This window comes from Oppia nitens, unplaced genomic scaffold (assembly GCF_028296485.1).
Source record: "Oppia nitens isolate AA-2021 unplaced genomic scaffold, nextdenovo-longstitch-racon4-pilon3 scaffold11_pilon_pilon_pilon, whole genome shotgun sequence".
Lineage (NCBI taxonomy): Eukaryota > Metazoa > Arthropoda > Arachnida > Sarcoptiformes > Oppiidae > Oppia > Oppia nitens.
The window spans coordinates 2720648-2740150 of NW_026533190.1; the positions used below are offsets into that span (position 1 = coordinate 2720648).

Genomic DNA, 19503 nt, shown 5'->3' on the forward strand with positions numbered 1-19503 from the left:
TATCTGTACGTAAAGATAATGGTTTTCTGTTTTTAAATAATGTTTTAAAAGCATTTGTAATGCTTTTTCCTGTTTTAACTTTCAATGGAACAGTAAATGCAAATTTAGAAAAACAGTCAATTACTGTTAAAATATAATTATATTTATCATTTTTATTAGCAAATTCTCTCATATCAGCTAAATCTGCTTCCCATTGCTCATCAATATATGTCACAACAATAGGATTTCGTATAAATTTTCTGTGTACTTGTTTATGTAGAGTATAAGTTAACTCTCCTTTTAACCAATCTTTTACTAATTTTAATGTTATATTTGGATTTAATTGTTTAGCAGTTTTATACAAATTATTTACACCACTAAATGATCCACTATTTTGTGGATCATAATATATTTTATTCAACAACTCATTTATATTTTGATCCATTGTATAGATTTTTTAGATTTAGATTTTTTAACAATCTTTTTATTTACTACTTTTTTAACAACTTTTTTGTTAGGTTTATGAACTTTTGTATTAACTTTGCTTTGTTTTTTAGTTGTATTAATTAAATTATTTTTAATTAAAACTTTTAAAACCATATCTTCTATTATACTTAAAAATGAATTATTAATATGTGGAAAATTATTAATATGTGATAAATTGTTTTTAATATTGCCATCATTTGTAACATTGTCAACAATGTTTTTAGTTACTAATGTGTTTGGTTTAATTTTATCAAACGGTTTACTATCCACACTCATTGTTGAGATATCCATATCGATGTCATCATCACTATCATTAGTAACCAATTCAACTTTTCTGAATGACATTATTTTTTTATTAATTCGTATACAGTTGTTAGTAACGGTATTAACCACATCCAAGCGTTTCCTTTTTGTACAACACTTTTACAAGTTTTTAAACTTTGTTTCCTTTCAAACTTTTTAAGTAAAAGTTTTCTACTTTTATTCAATTTTTTAGTTTTTATATTTCCTTTTATAACATTTAATCCAATTTCTTTTATAGCTAAATATACTTTTGGGTCTTTAGCTAAATAATTCAATAATGTTTTTTGTGTTTTCTTACATTTTATTTTAGAAACAAACTGCAAATCTCTAAAATATTTTTTCAAATTATCAGACATTACTTAGGAATATAGCAAATAATTTTCAATTTATTATTAATTGGTATAATATTTGTTTGTACTCTATATTTTTCAGGTGTATCCTGCTTTAGGTCTACTTTAATATAACCATATTGAACAGATGTGGCGTCAGTATACACTTCTATAAAGTATTTTGAATTTTCCGGATATATCTGTGAAGCTAAACTAATTATCTGTCTTTTATCTCTTGGGTTTTTAAGTAATATCAAATAATGACAATTTAAACTAATTGTTCTCATTTGAGACCCTTGATGAAATATATTTTGTGATATAAATATCACACTTATATTCATATGATGACTACCTTTAGTAAATAAATTTGCTAATTTCACATTATTTCCCAACTCAGTCATCAAATCATCAATAACTATGAGATGAGGTTTAATCTCTTTTACTTCTTCTTCATTGGGTAGGCCTTCAATATACTGTATATCACAATCAGCAATAGATTTAGTGTACAATTCTTGCCATTGACCGTATGCCCACACAATTTTTAACTTATTTGGTATATCAGAAAAATATAAAGTTTGTTTATAATTTTCCAATATATTTCTAAGTAAAACGGTTTTTCCACTACTTGTAGGTCCAGCGACCATACAAGTGAATGGGTGCTTGAATGAAATGTGTTTTCTATCCACTTTAATGCAATTCATTTTAAATAATTAAAACATTGATTTAATAATAAAAATTTATTTTATTCATCTTTTATAAAATTTTATACATTTGATTTTGTATCAAATTTGCATTCACAGGTAGCCAATTCGGACAAGTATTTTACAAGTTTGTTAGTATCTTCTGTTATACCATTTTTATGTCCAATTGCAGTCAGTCTATCGACGATGATTTTCATTCCCGGCTCTGACAACATATAAAATTTCATGTTTTTTAGCCGAATCAATTCAGTTTGAATGCACTGGTCTTGTTTTGGTCTCTTTAACGGTGGCTCTGAAATAATATAAAAATTTTAATATATAATTAATAAAATATATTAATATAAAATACAATACCTTCCAATAATTTTTTCAAATAACTGTCTTTGAAGTGTCGTTTAGCCATAGTTGTAGTGAATATAAAATAATTTTATAAAAACATTGCTTTATATAGTCAATTATGACCTCAATATGTATACTTAGTTTTATATTTAGATATTTATTTATAGTTGATGTAAATAAATTAAACATAAAAATAGTTTTTAATCACATTTTATTTAAAATAATTTCAAATAATTAGTACAATAATATAAATATAAATAGTATTAAATAGTTTTAACATATTATTCATAAAATCCATAGGGGACAGTTTGATATAAAGGGTGTCCCCTAACAATCCTACGTTTTTCAGATACTGCCTGATATATCTTATTTACTTTATTTGTTGTCACGTTGTGCAGTTTATCTGAACGGAAACATAATTGTGGAGCCAGTGTTGTGATTGATGTATTGTTAAAGTAGTGTTGAGCAGTCTCTTTAACTCTTTCAAAGTTTATTTTATGCTTTACTTCTTCAGTGATTGAAATGCCTTTTACTTTAACTTTTTGAATCACACGGCCATCACCAGTAACGACCTGATAGCCATAGTTTTTGGGACCACATGAAGTAAATGAGTTGATATACGACCCTTCTTTGTAATCTTTTTCTATTTCATCGGTCATATCACCCAAGAAGTCTCCGATCGGCGGATCGTACCAGACTTTGGATGGGTCATGTCGGTAAATAACAGAGTCTGTATCAAAATACAATACTCGTCCCTTTGCTGAATTTTCAATGCCGTGTAATTCACGATACAGATGTATACGTGCATTTCCGGTAACCATTGATGCCAATGCAATGTTTGTATTTCCAGCAGATGAATAGTTGTCGTCAATGTATTGGTAGTTGACTAAAATAGTCTCATCATTGGGCATAATTTCTCCTAAAGTATAGTATAATAAATAATTTATATTATTATTTTTTTTAAAATGTATTTTTACCTTTTATTTGTATTTTAGCATCAGATATAATGCTACGGTATGCATCATATGTTTTGCAAAGTTTAGTTTGTTTTTGGTTAGGTCTTTGAGCCAGTTTTCCCCACAAACTATTCAACATTAACTTTGCAATGAAACGAAGACCGGGATTTGGTGACATCTTATCAAAGTCCAAATCCACACCTTCACGACTTTTGTACTCATTGATGTAGTTTCGCTTTAACTCATCATTAGTGCAATTATCAGGCCATCCACTTGCCTCTGTCTTGAGTTTAAGCCATTGTTGTATGTATGGCTTAAATATTTCATTAGTTTTGCGTTCATAATGCAAAACCTCATATATTTTAATAACTTTGTAACCCATTTCAATTGCTAGTTTGAGCTCTTCAGAATACCAAGTACTGCTGAGAGCTCTCTCTTTGTCGTTATGACTACATTTATTTGGATTCATATCCTTTGCGCATTGATTACATAATGCAAATACTAACTTTTTGTTTTCTGATTTTAATGGTAGTACAGGTATGTATAGATCTTTGGGAGGCAATACTTTACATTTGATGAATCCAAAGTAATTGTCAATTGATGTATCGTTGAATTTACTAATTATAGATGGATGACCAATAGGGTATTCGCATTTTGAAAGTACAGTCGGATATAGACTGCACACGTCTTTATATTTGATCACCTCATTACCAGTACAATCAGCGTTGAAGAACAAATTGTTTGTACGACCACCATAAAACGACTCACGAATATTTGCGTGACCTATTTTGTCAATTGTTTTATAGTATGCCATACGTTTTTTGTGGAATGCTTTGAACTCAACATCAGTTGTCAACAGTTTATCGAAGTCGTGCTCCCAAATAGATGTCACTTTGAAACCTCTAGACTTGTAATATGTTACCTAAAAATATATAAATGTAAGTAAAATAGTATAAATACAATTATTTATATAAATACCTTTTCAATTGTTCGTTGATAATCTTTAATAGGATCTACTTGCTCATTGCCATCATAGGTGTTTCTATGACTAAACAGATGGGTACATTTTTGACATCCATGCCAATAGCAACCATTGAACTCAAATATCTCTCCGAGTACACCATCTCGAATACAACCATCAGCATAGTTCTGTCCAATTCTCATCTCTCTACAGATCTTCACACCTCTCTTCTCCTCCATCCAATCAAGCCATACATTGCCTTTGTTTGACTTGTGGCGCCCGTCAATATATCCATTGATGGGTGTGACACCAATCATGTCATCCTTTAGTATTTTAGCTCTAAAATACTCAAGTCCAACACCTGCTAGTGTAAATCTACGTGTGATTGGATCCAATCCGGTGAATCCTTTGAAAAGTTTGCGGAACTCCATGACAGCAATTGTGAGTACAATTACATCATTTAGACAATACTTTTTGATTTGTTGTTCAAAATCCCATAAGTAATTGTTTGCTTTGAAGTCATTGTACCACTCCACACACTCTTTTGATGATCTCATTTCATCAATACCAAAGTGTTTGATATCTGGTATCTGACCCGAGTAGTTGTAGTTTTCTTTTCTGTTGAAGTGATGGGGAAAAATCCTTTACTGACAATGTGTTGAAATCCAAACGATTTAGGAAGTGAAGCCAATGGTTGTTGGAAATAACTCAGTGAGTCGATGAATGACGTGTTGTTGTTTGTAATTTTGAGTATTTTCATACCATTCATAATGATATCACTCGGATCACCAAATTGTCTTTCAAACATTTCCTGGAATATGAAATGACCATCATATCCTCGGAAATTGTGTGCTATGACGTATAGCTGTGCTTTAATTTTTGAAGCTCTGATAGCGACATCTTTGAACAAATAGTCTGAAAACTGTTCAACTACATTATCTTTATAAAATGTACGGATACCATATCCGCACACTTTACACCCATCATTTGGTTCATCGATAGAGACATCGCATCTTTTCGCCATTTGTTGGTAATCCCAACACTTGTCGCAAACACATACTTTGTAATAAAAAAGTAATTTATATATATTATTAATTTTAATATAAATATAATATGTAATAATAACTTACATGAAATAAGAAGATTAGGTTTGTGATCATAAAAACCGTTATTTTGGGCTATTTGTTCACTTTCAATGTCAAAACAAACTATTAGTTTGTTTTCTTTGTCCTCTTTTTCCAACTTTTTTACATTCAAAGGTTTTATATAACATAAATGAGGTGTTTCAGTATAATAAACTTTACATTTATTACATTTGAGGTGATAGCAAACATGTTTTGCTCTTCTATCAGTCGAGTATTCAACATTACAATTAGCGCATGTTTTAGACTTAACTTTGCAGATATTGTTATTTTTATGATTTTGATAACATATATCATTTGCATAACTGCGATTGCATAAATCGCAATCTACTTTATCACCTCCGTTGTCACATTTGGGATAAGTAGAACAGTAGTTACACACATACTTACATGTGTGATTAATTTTTTGATGTTTTGTTAAACAATATTTACACAAATCAGATATCTGTGTGTATGCATTGATGTCTTTAATAAAATTATAATGTCCAGTGTTTTTACTGTAGTCGATGTGTTCAATGAATAATTTGTTGGGAAAGTCTGTAGAGCCTTGAAATAAATAGTTGTCAACATTTGATGAATCAATAATTATTAACTGTAATCCTTGAGAACCGTCAGTCAATGCAATAGTGTTAAGATACTCTTGCATTTGAGCCCAATGTTTTTCTCCGAAAGGTTTGTTGAAATCAAGACCGGCCAAATTACACAGCTTTTCAGATTCTTCTTTTTGATATTTGTCTGAATATTTGTTTGCAGTTATTTTTTGCCATTTTCTATTTCCATGAAGTTTTTGATTAGAATAGCTTTCGAGAAACCACATAACTCCAACCCAAACAGCTCTATAACCGCAACCGACATCTGAAATTATATTAATAGAAATATTTGTAAATATAAATTAAAAATTAATGAATAATCTTTTAAATACCATTTTTGTTATCAATCCTAACAATGCATTTTATACGTTTACTTCTTTCACTTGATGTTTCCGGTGGTAGTTGTCTTTTGTTTTTCATATTAGGTCCAGATCCTTCTAGCGATTCAGTTACATAAACTTTCATTTTAAATACGGAGAGCAAAAACTCTGTATTTGATTGAATTAATCCAAATATTCTGTTTGCAAACTCATTTTTATCAAACTGTGAGATTGCTTTACCACCCATATATAGTGGTTTATTCAAACCCTGTGCTTCAATTACCACACTATAATAATCATTTGGTGAATGATTACGGAACGCCGGTCGTACCAACGACTCATACATCTCATTTATTTGGTCATTTAATTGAAGCAAATTATCTATTGAACCCAAATTATGTTGAAATCGGATGTCTTTACGGTGCTCTTGTCTCTTAAGTTTAATGTATGAATGGGTAGACTCATTCAATACATGAAACTTGACTAATTGTTTAACTAAACAAAAAATTTAATTATAATAATTGCATAATAAGTTATATAATTTTTAATACATACCTGTATTGTCATTGTTGTCATTGTTGTCATTGTTGTCATTGTTGTCATTGTTGTCATTGTTGTCATTGTTGTCATTGTTGTCATTGTTGTCATTGTTGTCATTGTTGTCATTGTTGTCATTGTTGTCATTGTTGTCATTGTTATCATTGTTGTCATTGTTATTGATTGCTATGTAATCGGGTGGTGTATCCACGAGTGAGTCCTGACTTTGATTATATGACTCATCAGCACCAGCACCCTCTTGTACTGGTAAACCATAATTATTGTTGACCAATAAATTAAGGTTCACGTAGAAGTCGTCAGTGAAATCATCGCTAAACATGTCGTCCATTACATCAGGTATTTCGTCATCCAATTGTTCTCTAGGGTCAGGTATTGCGTCGTCCATAGGGACATCCGACTCGACCGTTGACTCTGGGATATGCGCGTTGTCCATTGCGTTGAATTGATCGATAAAAATAATAGTTGAAATACTGTAAAGTATACTTTTATAAAATTTGTTAAAATATTAGATTTTATAGAATAATTTATTATTTTATAATTAATTAATAAAAATAATTTTTATTTTTATTAAGTAATTATTTTTTAATTTTTCTTAATATTTTTCTATTTATTTTCTGAATTCTGAGTTTTTTAAAATTATTTTTTTAAATATTTTAAAAATATTTTTTTTTGAAGTTTTTTTGAAAAGTTTTTTTTTTGAAGTTTTTTTTGAAAAGTTTTTTTTTTCAAAAGTTTTTTTTGAAAAGTTTTTTTTTTGAAGTTTTTTTTTTGAAGTTTTTTTTGAAAAGTTTTTTTTTTGAAATTTTTTTTTGAAAAGTTTTTTTTTTTGAAAATTTTTTTTTTTGAAAATTTTTTTTTGAAAATTTTTTTTTTGAAAAGTTTTTTTTTGAAAGTTTTTTTTGAAAATTTTTTTTTGAAAATTTTTTTTTTTTTTTTTTTTTTTTTTTTTTTTTTTTGAAAATTTTTTTTTGAAAAGTTTTTTTTGAAAGTTTTTTTTGTGCTTACTTTATTTTTTTTTATAAATAATCACAAATTATAAATTCAAGACTCAGTTATACACTGATATCTTCCACTGGCGAGTTAATTTGATGTATGTTTGAATACAATGCTAGCCTCAATCCAATGTATTCCGTACTACAGTCTATAAGACACTAATTTGTTAATTTGACCGCTTAATAGTTAATTTTTCATAATTATTTTTTTATTAGTTTAAACATCATATTTTTAAGCATCTTTTAAGAATAAAAAATTTTAATTTTAATTACAATTAAAAAAGTTATTAACAATTTAAGTTAATTAATATATACAGTATATGTAATATTATTGCAATACAGTATGTACATATTATTTCAATACAGTGATGTCATTATATTACATGTATTGTATGCAATAATTAATGTTAGTTCGGGTAGTTGGTCAGTTCGGGTAGTTGATCAGTTCGGTTAGTTGGTTAGTTCGGTAAGTTGGTCAGTTCGGTAAGTTAACCAGTTCGGGTAGGTGGCCAGTTCAGGTATGTGGTCACTTCGGGTGGTTGGTCAGTTTGGGTATTTGGTCAGTACGGGTGGTTGGTCAGTTCGGGTATTTGATCAGTTCGGGTGGTTGGTCAGTTCGGGTAGTTGGTCATCAGTACGGGTAGTTGGTCAGGTTAGGTTCGGGTAAGGTTCAGGTAGAGGTAGTGGTGACGTCATTGGTGTAGTACACTTAGGTTAGGTTAGGTGGAGTCACGTGATCTCCGTCACCTATTCTCCGTCATACTGTTATATGGGGGAAAGCACTGTGCTTTCCCCTTCCGTCACCCTTATGTCGTAACTACTATTGATAAATCAAAACTAAATCAAAATATTATGAATTTTATAAACTAATAATAATTATTCCCATTAATCAAAAAAATAATATTAGGCCTATTGAATGACTATTGAAAATCTAGACTAATAATAGCACTTGAATTTTACTGTTAAATGGAAACCCTAATCAAAATTATATATTTAATATTTTTTATTATATGATAACACATACTACGGGCATAAATTGTGATTATATTGCAATTATATAGGATTTATTAATAACAAAAATAAAAATAAATTGTTTGTCACAATATATACTGACCCTATGTGGTGGTCAGTGAGCTAAACATAACAATAATAAGATTTCTCTCTCTCTCTCTCTCTCTCTCTCTCTCTCTCTCTCTCTCTCTCTGTTGTCTTTTATAGGAGGTATTAACCGACAAAAATATGTCAACAACTGATCTCTTTATATAAATAATATCGGCTTTTAGTCTTATATTATATTTATATAATTTATATATATATATATATATATTGCAAAGTTTTTTCTGTAGTATTTATTTATCGATTTGTCAATCAAAACCCTTATATATATATTGTATATAACTTATATCAATAGTCCAAATCCAAAACACAAAATTGTTGTATCCATTGGTTTGCTGTCAAACTAATGTTTTCATTGGCAATAGTATTGTGCTGTTTGAAACTATTGATAATATTTATGATAATATTATTAGTTTATTTTATGGGAAGAGTGGGTGAGAGAGAGAGAGAGAGAGAGAGAGAGAGAGAGAGAGAGAGAGAGAGAGAAAAAGTTTGAATTAATAACATTAACAGTATATCAGAGATAAAAATATAAACACATTCACGTATTTTTATATATTATAATTTATAAGTATAATTGAATTCAATGGGTAGGCACTGCTATTATTGACTATAATGGTTAATATATTTTAAGCAATAATAATAACAAACTTAGTCTAATGAAAATTTTTGCCAACAAATCATAACAAAAATTTCATTGTATAATTTTGGCACAGGGATTTATTATAGAAAGAGGACTGGGATCTCATATATATATATATATATATGATATTAAATAGTTAAACATAAAAATTGATTAACCATTGACTCGCTTAGTGATTAAATATAACTGTTTTACACACATACACACACACACACAAACACACACAAACACACACACACACACACAMACACACACATTCATTCATACATATATTAAATCAATTGTATATAAATATAAATTTTCATTTATTTCAAAATATCAAAATTATTATTATTATTATAACTTTTATCTAATATTACTATCTACCCCCTAATCTTTATATACATGATGTAGTGTTAAAGTCCCCAATGCATAGTGTTAAAACAGTTGAGCAACAAATAAGCATTAATCAAAAATGTATATATATTTATATATATATATAACATATATATATGGACACAAAAATTTAATTATAATTTAAATTAATATATTAAATTAATGTACAATATGTACGATATGGTACATTATAATACAGTTTTGTTTTTTAAAAATTTTATCTAAAAGTCTTTCAAAATATACGGCTTTAACGGCTATTTCACAGCACATAACAATAACACATCCCGTTCCCCCTCAACTTATCCAATATATATACTGTATATACCGGTATATTATATAATCTGCTGCCAGTTCTCCCACTTTTCTATCAAATTTCTCTCATGAAACATGAATTTTTAATTTGAATGACCAAATGGCATATTACAACATATAATAGACAATAACAACAACAACAACAAAATAACTAAATATTTAAAACCATCACATTGTATGACAATAAAAATTTGAGTGAAATTTTTTACTCAAACAAAATGTGTGTTCAGTTAGTATAGTTTGATATATAATATAATTTTTTTATTTATATACAGTCAATGTTTTTATTTTTAAAATAAATATATATAATGTTTTTCTGTACAATGGTTTTGTTTTGAATGACATTTTGTTTTGATATTTAATATATAAATGTATTTTTTCTATAATATTTTTTATGCCCAATCTCTCTCTCTCTCTCTCTCTCTCTCTCTCTCTCTCTCTCTCTCTATGTCTCTCTATTTTATTTTTAACTTAATATTCAAAACACATTTAAAAATAGGCGACAATAAAAACACAATTTTTATTTCATTTATCCTTATACAGTATCTACAGTATATAAAATATATCTATTTTTTATATATATTATATTTTAAGTTTGATTTTTATTGACACTTTTCAATATACTTATAGATACAATTTTAATCTATAATATATCGACATTTTTTTAGACAAAATACAATAATTTTGATTTAAAATTTGCTTTAACTTAATAAAAATGCTAAAATTTATAGCAAATACTTTTTAATAAAAAATAAATATTTAGATAATTCATATTAAAAAAATATTTCAATATCTTTTATAATTCATTTTATATATATTACATTTAAATGTAATACAGAAAAAATCAATATTTTAATATAGATATTGTATATAAATATTTTTATTATAATTCATAGCTTTATTGCATTGAACAGAAAAAGGATTACCAGTCATCCCTTACATCCCTTTCCCTTAACTCCCAAATAACATATATATATATATATATATATGTTTATACAGTATATCCGATTTGTTCATGTATTGTAAAAAATATGACATCACATAAAATAGACATTCAAATTTAAATGTTTATAAATATAAATATATCAATCTTAATATTATTATTATTATTAGCATAGCTTATAAGTTATAACTTTAAATGAGATATTCAGACTTATATATATTTGATTATAAATAAATTACAATATATATATAAAACACTTTAAGCTCCCTATGCTATCATATGTACAGTAGAGTTATAGTTTGAAAATAACCCATTCCTCTGTAGAATACAATACTACTGTACTGTATATATGTATTGAGCACCGGTAGTTCCCTGGAGTTGTACAGTTAAGTTGGCTTTAAGTAATCTATAAAAAAAATTGAAACAATTTTCAAATTGGTTTTAAAATATATGATGATAAAAAAAAACTATAATTTTAATATAATAATAATAACATAAATATTTTATATGACACATAATATTATAATTGATATTATTTTAACTATTAAAAATATTTAGTATTTTAATTGCTTGTAAAAATTTACTATACCATAAATTTTAAGCATGTTTTTGAAAACAAAAAATAAATTATTTAATTATATAATTATTTGTTTAATATATTATATAATGTGTTGTTTAATAGCAATAATAAAACACTATATGTAAAACATATTAAAAATGTTAAATAAAAAATATACAGTATATATACAATAATATAACAACTTAAATAGTAAATCATTTGAGTTTATGTTTATTGCATAATAAAAATTATATCTCTCTCTCAAGTTTTGTATTGTTTAAAAATATATATATATTTTGAAGATTTACATTAAATAAAATTTATTTTATATATGTATAATACACTTTGTGTTTTGTAGATAATGTATACTATACTATACTATACTATATCGTCCTTAATCTTTGACTACATAATCATAATAATCATAATAATGATGATAATAAAAGTGTACATAAAAGTAAAGTCAATTTAGTGTAAACTTTTTTACACACAAAAATATTATACAATATATATATAGTTTATATACTGTCTCGCTTTTAAAGATATGGTTTATTTCACAAACACTTTCGTAGACAACAATATACTAATAGACATAAACAACAACAAACATAATACACTGTTAACTCAATCGTAAGTCATATTAAGTTTAGGATATAATAAACAACAAATTTTATTTAACATTATTATTGAGTTAATGCCATTTACTATAAACTATTAGTATAAAGTTATAATATTTATTTATTTTTTTATACTAAACTTTTGACTATAAGTTTCTCTTTCATAAAAATATATTATAAAAGTGTAAATGTTGTGTAAAATTTTTATGGTTGTATTATTTGTTGTTGTTGTTGTAGTCGGTTTTAACAACAATAATAATACCCATTATTTTTATTTATCTAAATAATTTATTTTTTTTAAATAACTTTTTTATGTAAAGTATATACAATTTGTAAGATAGTTATTAAAAAATATATAATAATATAGCATTTTTATGATTATAATTAATTTTTATTCAATTATTTAAGTACAATATAATATAATTGTGCCAAATGTGATGTAAAAATATTATATATTAATATATTTAATAAAATAATTGTTGTCATAAATGGCATACTGTTTATACAGACGAATAGACTTAAATAGAAAATTACAGATAAATAAGTGACAATTATTTGTGTCATCAAATTTACTGTCTATATACTGTATATATATATAATATCAATATAATGTTATAAATATACTGCATATTATACACTATATTTTTCATATCGATTTGATACTATAATTATATCCACAAAAATATGGCATTAATTTACTATCACTTGAAACGGGAAGTAAATATGAAAATTCACTTTTCCTATGCTTTTCACTATAGATTACCCATTCATTCAGTCATTCATTCATTTATATCATTGAATTACTTTCCATTGCAATCAGTCATTGATATATACAATATATTTTTGAAGTCATTTATTAAAAATACTTATTTATTGTACAGTATATATACATAATAACTGTGTATATATCTATACTATACTACTGTATATACAGAATACATATATTTCAAACCATTTTATCGGTGATTCATTTGATTTGATTCATACAGTACAACAATCAGTCGGTTTTTGTGGAGACTTATAATTGATGACATTTGAGAGCTCATTGAGATAGTCGACCATTTCATCTGAATGGCAACATTGAGAGGGAAATGGAGGTAATTGTCGAGAGAAAGAGAGAGAGACTATCAGTGGTAATGAAAAAGTGGAAAAACATACATAACTTTTGTGAACACACATTACAAACAGTATATGTACTGTAATTCATATCATTATTGGCCGCAAACAATACTATATGCAAACTATTGCCCCCATTGTATACACAACATTGTGCCCATGAGATAGACATTTATACACACAATTTCATATTACTTTATATATAAATTTATATACATTGATATAGTTTCTAATATATATAGATGTATGCGATTATTGAGGGCCAGAAAAAAACCATTAAATATTATTGCAAGAAAAAGGGAGAGCTGTGATAGAGAGCACCGATAGTGTTTGGGAGGACCCACATGTTGTTGGCATCGGATATACAGCTATAGTATCCTACAGTACAATGATAGGGGAAATACAGTATCTATCAATATATATATATATATTGATGTGACTCTCAAAAATTGTAAACGATTTATATATTATATATATTGTATATCAATATATTAAATGGGAGACAATACTACTACTACTACAACGACAAAAATTTTGGAGCTTATGTTTCACTATTTCTCTCTCTCTCTCTCTCTCTCTCTCTCTCTCTCTCTCTCTCTAAAACATCATTGTGTTATGACATGTGGCCCTGATTTATGGTCCTCCAGAAGCTCACACACACACACACACAAACGGGTCATACCATTAGGTCATACCATAAGTGTGCGACTATTGTATTAAAAGTTGAATTTTATTTTTTCAAAAACCCCACCACCGTAAAGCAATAAACATTACGGTTTTGTATTATTGTATATTAATTTATTTTATTTTGACAAAGTTTTTGTAGTAATAGTTTATAAACTTTATTTTTTTTTGTTTAAAAAAACGTACTGTACTTTCATAGTTTAGTAATAAAGTTTTGTATATTGACTGTCAAATATATTTAATAAAATTTAATTAATTTGTTTATTAATAATTTCTATCGGTTTATTTTAAATTAATCAAATATCAATTTTTTTTTAAATAATAAAATATCTAAAATTATTATAAATTATTTTTTTCCTGTAATATGTGTTCACTTTAACATTTAATAAATATCTAAAAAAACATATTTATATAAAAAATTAATTTATCTAATATTAATAAAAAAAATCCAGCAAAATTTAATGTTTATATTTTGGATAATATCAAAATAATATGAATATATTATAATATGTAACTTATTTAAAAAAAAGATTTTTCTTAAATACAAAATATCTTAAAAATTTTAAAGATTTTTTTCAAAGTTTGTTTTGCCTCCGAAAGAGAGAGAAAGAGAGAGAGAGTTGACATAAGTTTAGTTAATATATTTATTATATCTATATATACAGTATATTATATGTGAAAATTTTTTTAGACACAAAAAAATTAAGTCATCAATCATTTGACTGTCGGATGAAAAGTTTGTATACGTTTTGGAAAAAATAAATATAAACAACAAAAATTGCAAAATATTTTCAAAAATGAATATTTTTCAACTATTTTATATATAAATAACTGACTGACTATCATACTATTTATTTAGTGATTTAATAGACCATAATTTATAATTAATAGGATTGCATATTAAATATTCATTAAGAGGCTAAAAATATTTAATATTTATGGCACACACAGACACATATTTATCGATACATTAAATTAAGTACTATATAATTATTGTCAAATATGATAATAATTAATATGTATAAACATAAGTAACAAAATTGCATAGAAATTATGATATGAAATTAAACAATTATTAAATGTGTGTGAGTGAGTGAGTGAGTGAGTGAGTGAGTGAGTGAGTGAGTGAGTGAGTGTGTGTGAGTGAGTGAGTGAGTGAGTGAGTGAGTGAGTGAGTGAGTGAGTGAGTGAGTGAGTGAGTGAGTGAGTGAGTGAGTGAGTGAGTGAGTGAGTGAGTGAGTGAGTGAGTGAGTGAGTGAGTGAGTGAGTGAGTGAGTGAGTGAGTGAATGAGTGAGTGAGTGAGTGAGTGTGCAAAATTTTAATTATAAACTTGAAAATACAATTTCTAACAAATTAATTAATTCATAACACACTATGATATATCAGTTTATTTAAATGTTATATTTTAAATATTTTATAATATAATAAATTGATTTTTAAAAATAATAGTATAGTATTGACAGTAAGATATAAAATCAAATAAAAAATTGTTTTAACAAATACTTTACACTAAATAACAATGCTTAAATTTTGTATTTCAATAATCAATAAATTAGCAAATAAATGAAATATATTAAATAAATAAATAAACTGTATAAAACATTATATGATAGATATTAAATCATTTTTAAAAATATCGCTATTAATTGTTGATTTAAAACAGGTTGGCCTGTAACTGAACACCTGCCAAATAGCTTAGTCGGTCCAACTCAATGACAAACATCTTGAGATTACGGCACTGGTCGGCAACGTTTGGTTGGCTTCGTGAACACCGTTCAGCGTCAGTATAGATGGTTCGGTAGAGTTGGGCAATCTGTAAACATATCAAACAATTACTTTATAACTAAATTAAATTTTAAGATCCGATTGATTGATGGATGACATACATCGCCGACCACTTTTGACATAACATTATTTTTGAATGACAAACCAAAGCTACCGGCCTTCATTGTGCCCAATAGTAGCTCCAATTTAGGTCTAAATTTAAGCAAATCCATACCAAATAATGTCACCCTTTCTAGTGTTGAACAGGTAGCCTGTTTGACTGTTTCGTTGAAGTGTTGGGCCCTCCAGTCCTCATCGCATCGCATGCCTTGCGTAATACCTGCCAGTCCTTTGACGGCAGCCGACCTGACCTGAGGTGAACTGGCAGTGTCTAACTGTTTGATTTCATTTGCGCCCAACAGTATGGCCTCCAGACCTTTGGTATAATTGTCGTAAAATTGTTGATAACATACCAGACCACTGGCATTGGCAATGGCGGCCCTCTTGAGTACCATTTGTTCACCAATTTGTAGGTTCTGTTGTGTCAAATCAATCAGTTCCTGATCCGACTTTCCCACCAAAGTGTTTGAACCATTTTTCAGACATTGAATATCAGCCGATCTGTCGCTAATAACTATATATTTTTTTATAGATATAGATTTAATAATAAATAAAAAATTTTAATTTAATCTAATATTATTGATTGCAATAACTAACCCAAAGTTATATATAAAAAGCTAATTAAAACAGTTGCTAATAATTGCATTGTTTTTTTAAATTAGTTTAAACTATTAGTTAATAAATTGTTATTTTTAACTAAATACTGTATATTTTTTTATCTCCTATTGAATTTTGTTTGTTATATACTAGCAATTTTAAAAATTGAATTTGTTTTCAAAACAAGTGTTTTGTATTTCAAAATTTATGATTAATAATAATCAATGACATCTAATTTTATTAACGCACTTAAAAATTTAAAGTTAAATTAAGGAAACAATAGATCAAGGTAATTAAACGTTTAAATAGATTTTTTTAAATATGATAAATAATATATAATAATAAATTGATTTATTAGTAAAAACAGGTTGCACATGCTAAATAAAATAATATAAATCTATTTATTAAAAAAAATATTAGTAAATAACATTGAATTTGAAATTAATTTGACATGGTTAATTGTATTTACGTAGGTTATACTGTATAGCTTACATTTGTACTTGTTAATTATGAGCAAAATGTGCAATTTTATTATTAATAAATATTTTAACTATCAATTTTTTATAATAAAATTTATATGTTACAATTATATAATATTAAATAAAAATTATTATTTAAAAATGATACTAAACTTATAAAATTTTGAATATTATATGAAATATATATATATATATATATATATATATATATATATATATATATATATATATATATATATATATATATATTTAAATGCAATTGTTTTAACTAACTAAAAAATTTTATAGTAACCTAACTTTATAACCAATAAATTATATTAGTAATTATAAATTTACATTTTCTACTTAAAAACTTCTAAATATAATATTAAAGTATTTCAACTTATGATAAAAAGTTTATATAAATACAGTATAAGTAAAAGTAACTAAAATCTTTAAAAATAATTGTAATATAATTAATTCATTTAACAAAAATAATTTCAATATTAGTCTAAATTCTAATCATAAAATCATTTTTAAAATACAATAGACTTTGTTATAAATAATATTTATATTTTTACTTATTTTTAACTAATACTAAATTTTAATTATAATTTTTATATACCGGCAAATTAAATGAATAGTCATATATTTTTTGTAAACAAAACATATTATTATTTTTACAAATATACACAAAAATAAAATAAATAAATGTATTTAATAAATAATTTTTAAAAATAAACAATAAAAAATGTAAAAATAACTTTAAAAATATATAGAATATAAACTGTAGATAACATTAATATAATTTATAAGACATAAATTAATTTAAATTAATATTTTTTGAAAAAAAACTAAATAATTGCAATAAATATATAGACAGATATTTGAAATACAATAATATTAATACTAATTATTATTTTTTTGTGGGAAAAGACTTCATATAAATCTTTCGACAACTCATACAAACGCAAAAACACCGGATTATTTGCCAGCCTTTGGTTTTTTGTTAGGTGTGATCGCCTTTTTTGGCGCCGATTTCGGCGGACTCACTGGTCGGCCAGTATCGGAGGCCACTGTCATAATGGAGTCGAGCGACTTTCGGCTGTTGAGCGCCCGCTTTTTCAGTTTGACGCCCGACTGTCGGGTAAACAAGTATATGCCGACCGCACCGATTAGGGCGACCACCACTACTGTGGCCACTGTGACACCAACGATAATCATCGTAACGTTGGATTTCTTGGGTTCGGCACCACCACCACCATCACCTGCACCGTACTGGCCATCGCCTGCTGGTCCGGCTATCAACCCTTTTGGCCGCTTATTGTTGTTGTAAAGTGAAGTCTGTGTACTTGTAGTATATTTGGTCTTTGATTTGACGGTCATAACGTAATAATCAAAATTGCGAACATTGAGACCCGTTTCCTCCAATATATCGGCTACCGGTTCGTACTGTTTATATATATATATATATATATATATATATATATATATATATATATATATATATATATATATATATATAGTAGTATCAAAAATAAGTGATTACAATAATTGTAATATTTAATTATTGGCTGATTGGTTGTCATATAAATAAATTGTTAATTAAAAATACTAACGTCTTCTTGACTGTCAATTGGATACTCAAGAGATTGTTCTGTGCGGTTGTTATTGTCTTTTAAACGATTATTATCTTTAATATTATTATTAGTATTATTAATATTATTACGATTATGATTGCTATTGTTATTTGTATTATTATTATTATTGCTATTATTATTGAAATATCTATAATTCAATTTAGTATTATTTTGATTGACAGATTTTGATGTGTTAATGGTATTGTTGTTGTTGATTGGATCAGATACCACCAACTTATTAAACAATAAGACAACATATATTAGCTTTAAAAATAACATTATTTTTGCCACATATACTGAATTAATATATCAGAAATTGAAACAAAAAACAAATAGATATTTTTTATGAGTGTGTTTGTAAACTAAAAGTTTTAAATTTAACGAATATTTTTTAGATAAACGAATAAATATAATTATATCAAAAAAAATCAGTTTAAACGATGATATATTTAAAAACAAAAAAAATCACGTGAAATAATTATTTATATCACTTTTTTATTGTTGTGCTGTATATACTGTATATATATAACATTTATTTAATTTAATTTCTAAAAAGTAAAATACATTTATAGCCAATTGTATGATAATATTATCCCAACAATTAGGAAACAATTAGAATAAATGATATAAAATAATAACAATAATAATACACTTTTACGCGCTTATCATATCTGAGAGACTCATATTAGACTCAAATAGAAATCTATTTTTTTTTATTGAATGAATTAATTGAAAAAATTGGTAAAAAATTTTCTAATTTTAAAACTGTATGTTTTGTTGTGTTGTATAATAAAACAAAACAAAAATAGTCTTCAGCTATGAATGGACATGAAGTCATAAATGGACAGCAATTCCAGTATATCTATAATTTATATCTACTATTAATTGTTGTAGTCATCAGC

General features: G+C 26.2%; 2 protein-coding genes across 2 annotated transcripts; both read right to left on the minus strand.

The window, feature by feature from the left end:
* Positions 1-15651: 15651 nt before the first annotated feature.
* Positions 15652-16629, minus strand: LOC128952494 (uncharacterized). The gene is made up of 3 exons (XM_054297903.1): positions 16504-16629; positions 15909-16420; positions 15652-15835 (listed from the first exon to the last, which is right to left on the minus strand). Exons 1-3 carry the CDS (start codon positions 16550-16552, stop codon positions 15677-15679), a joined length of 720 nt encoding a protein of 239 aa, XP_054153878.1. The 5' UTR covers positions 16553-16629; the 3' UTR covers positions 15652-15676.
* Positions 16630-17891: 1262 nt separating this feature from the next.
* LOC128952719 (uncharacterized) lies at positions 17892-18639 on the minus strand. Its single transcript, XM_054298158.1, has 2 exons — positions 18581-18639; positions 17892-18413 (listed from the first exon to the last, which is right to left on the minus strand). Exon 2 carries the CDS (start codon positions 18345-18347, stop codon positions 17946-17948), a length of 402 nt encoding a protein of 133 aa, XP_054154133.1. The 5' UTR covers positions 18348-18413; positions 18581-18639; the 3' UTR covers positions 17892-17945.
* Between the last annotated feature and the right edge of the window lie 864 nt (positions 18640-19503).

Coding starts and splice junctions, on each gene's coding strand:
- LOC128952719 (XM_054298158.1), bottom strand. CDS start 18,347: ATGACCGTCAAATCAAAGACCAAATATACTACAAGTACACAGACTTCA.
- LOC128952494 (XM_054297903.1), bottom strand. CDS start 16,552: ATGCAATTATTAGCAACTGTTTTAATTAGCTTTTTATATATAACTTTG. Junction 16,421..16,503: donor CTTTTTATATATAACTTTGG/GTTAGTTATTGC, acceptor AAAAATATATAG/TTATTAGCGACAGATCGGCT. Junction 15,836..15,908: donor TGTCAAAAGTGGTCGGCGAT/GTATGTCATCCA, acceptor ATATGTTTACAG/ATTGCCCAACTCTACCGAAC.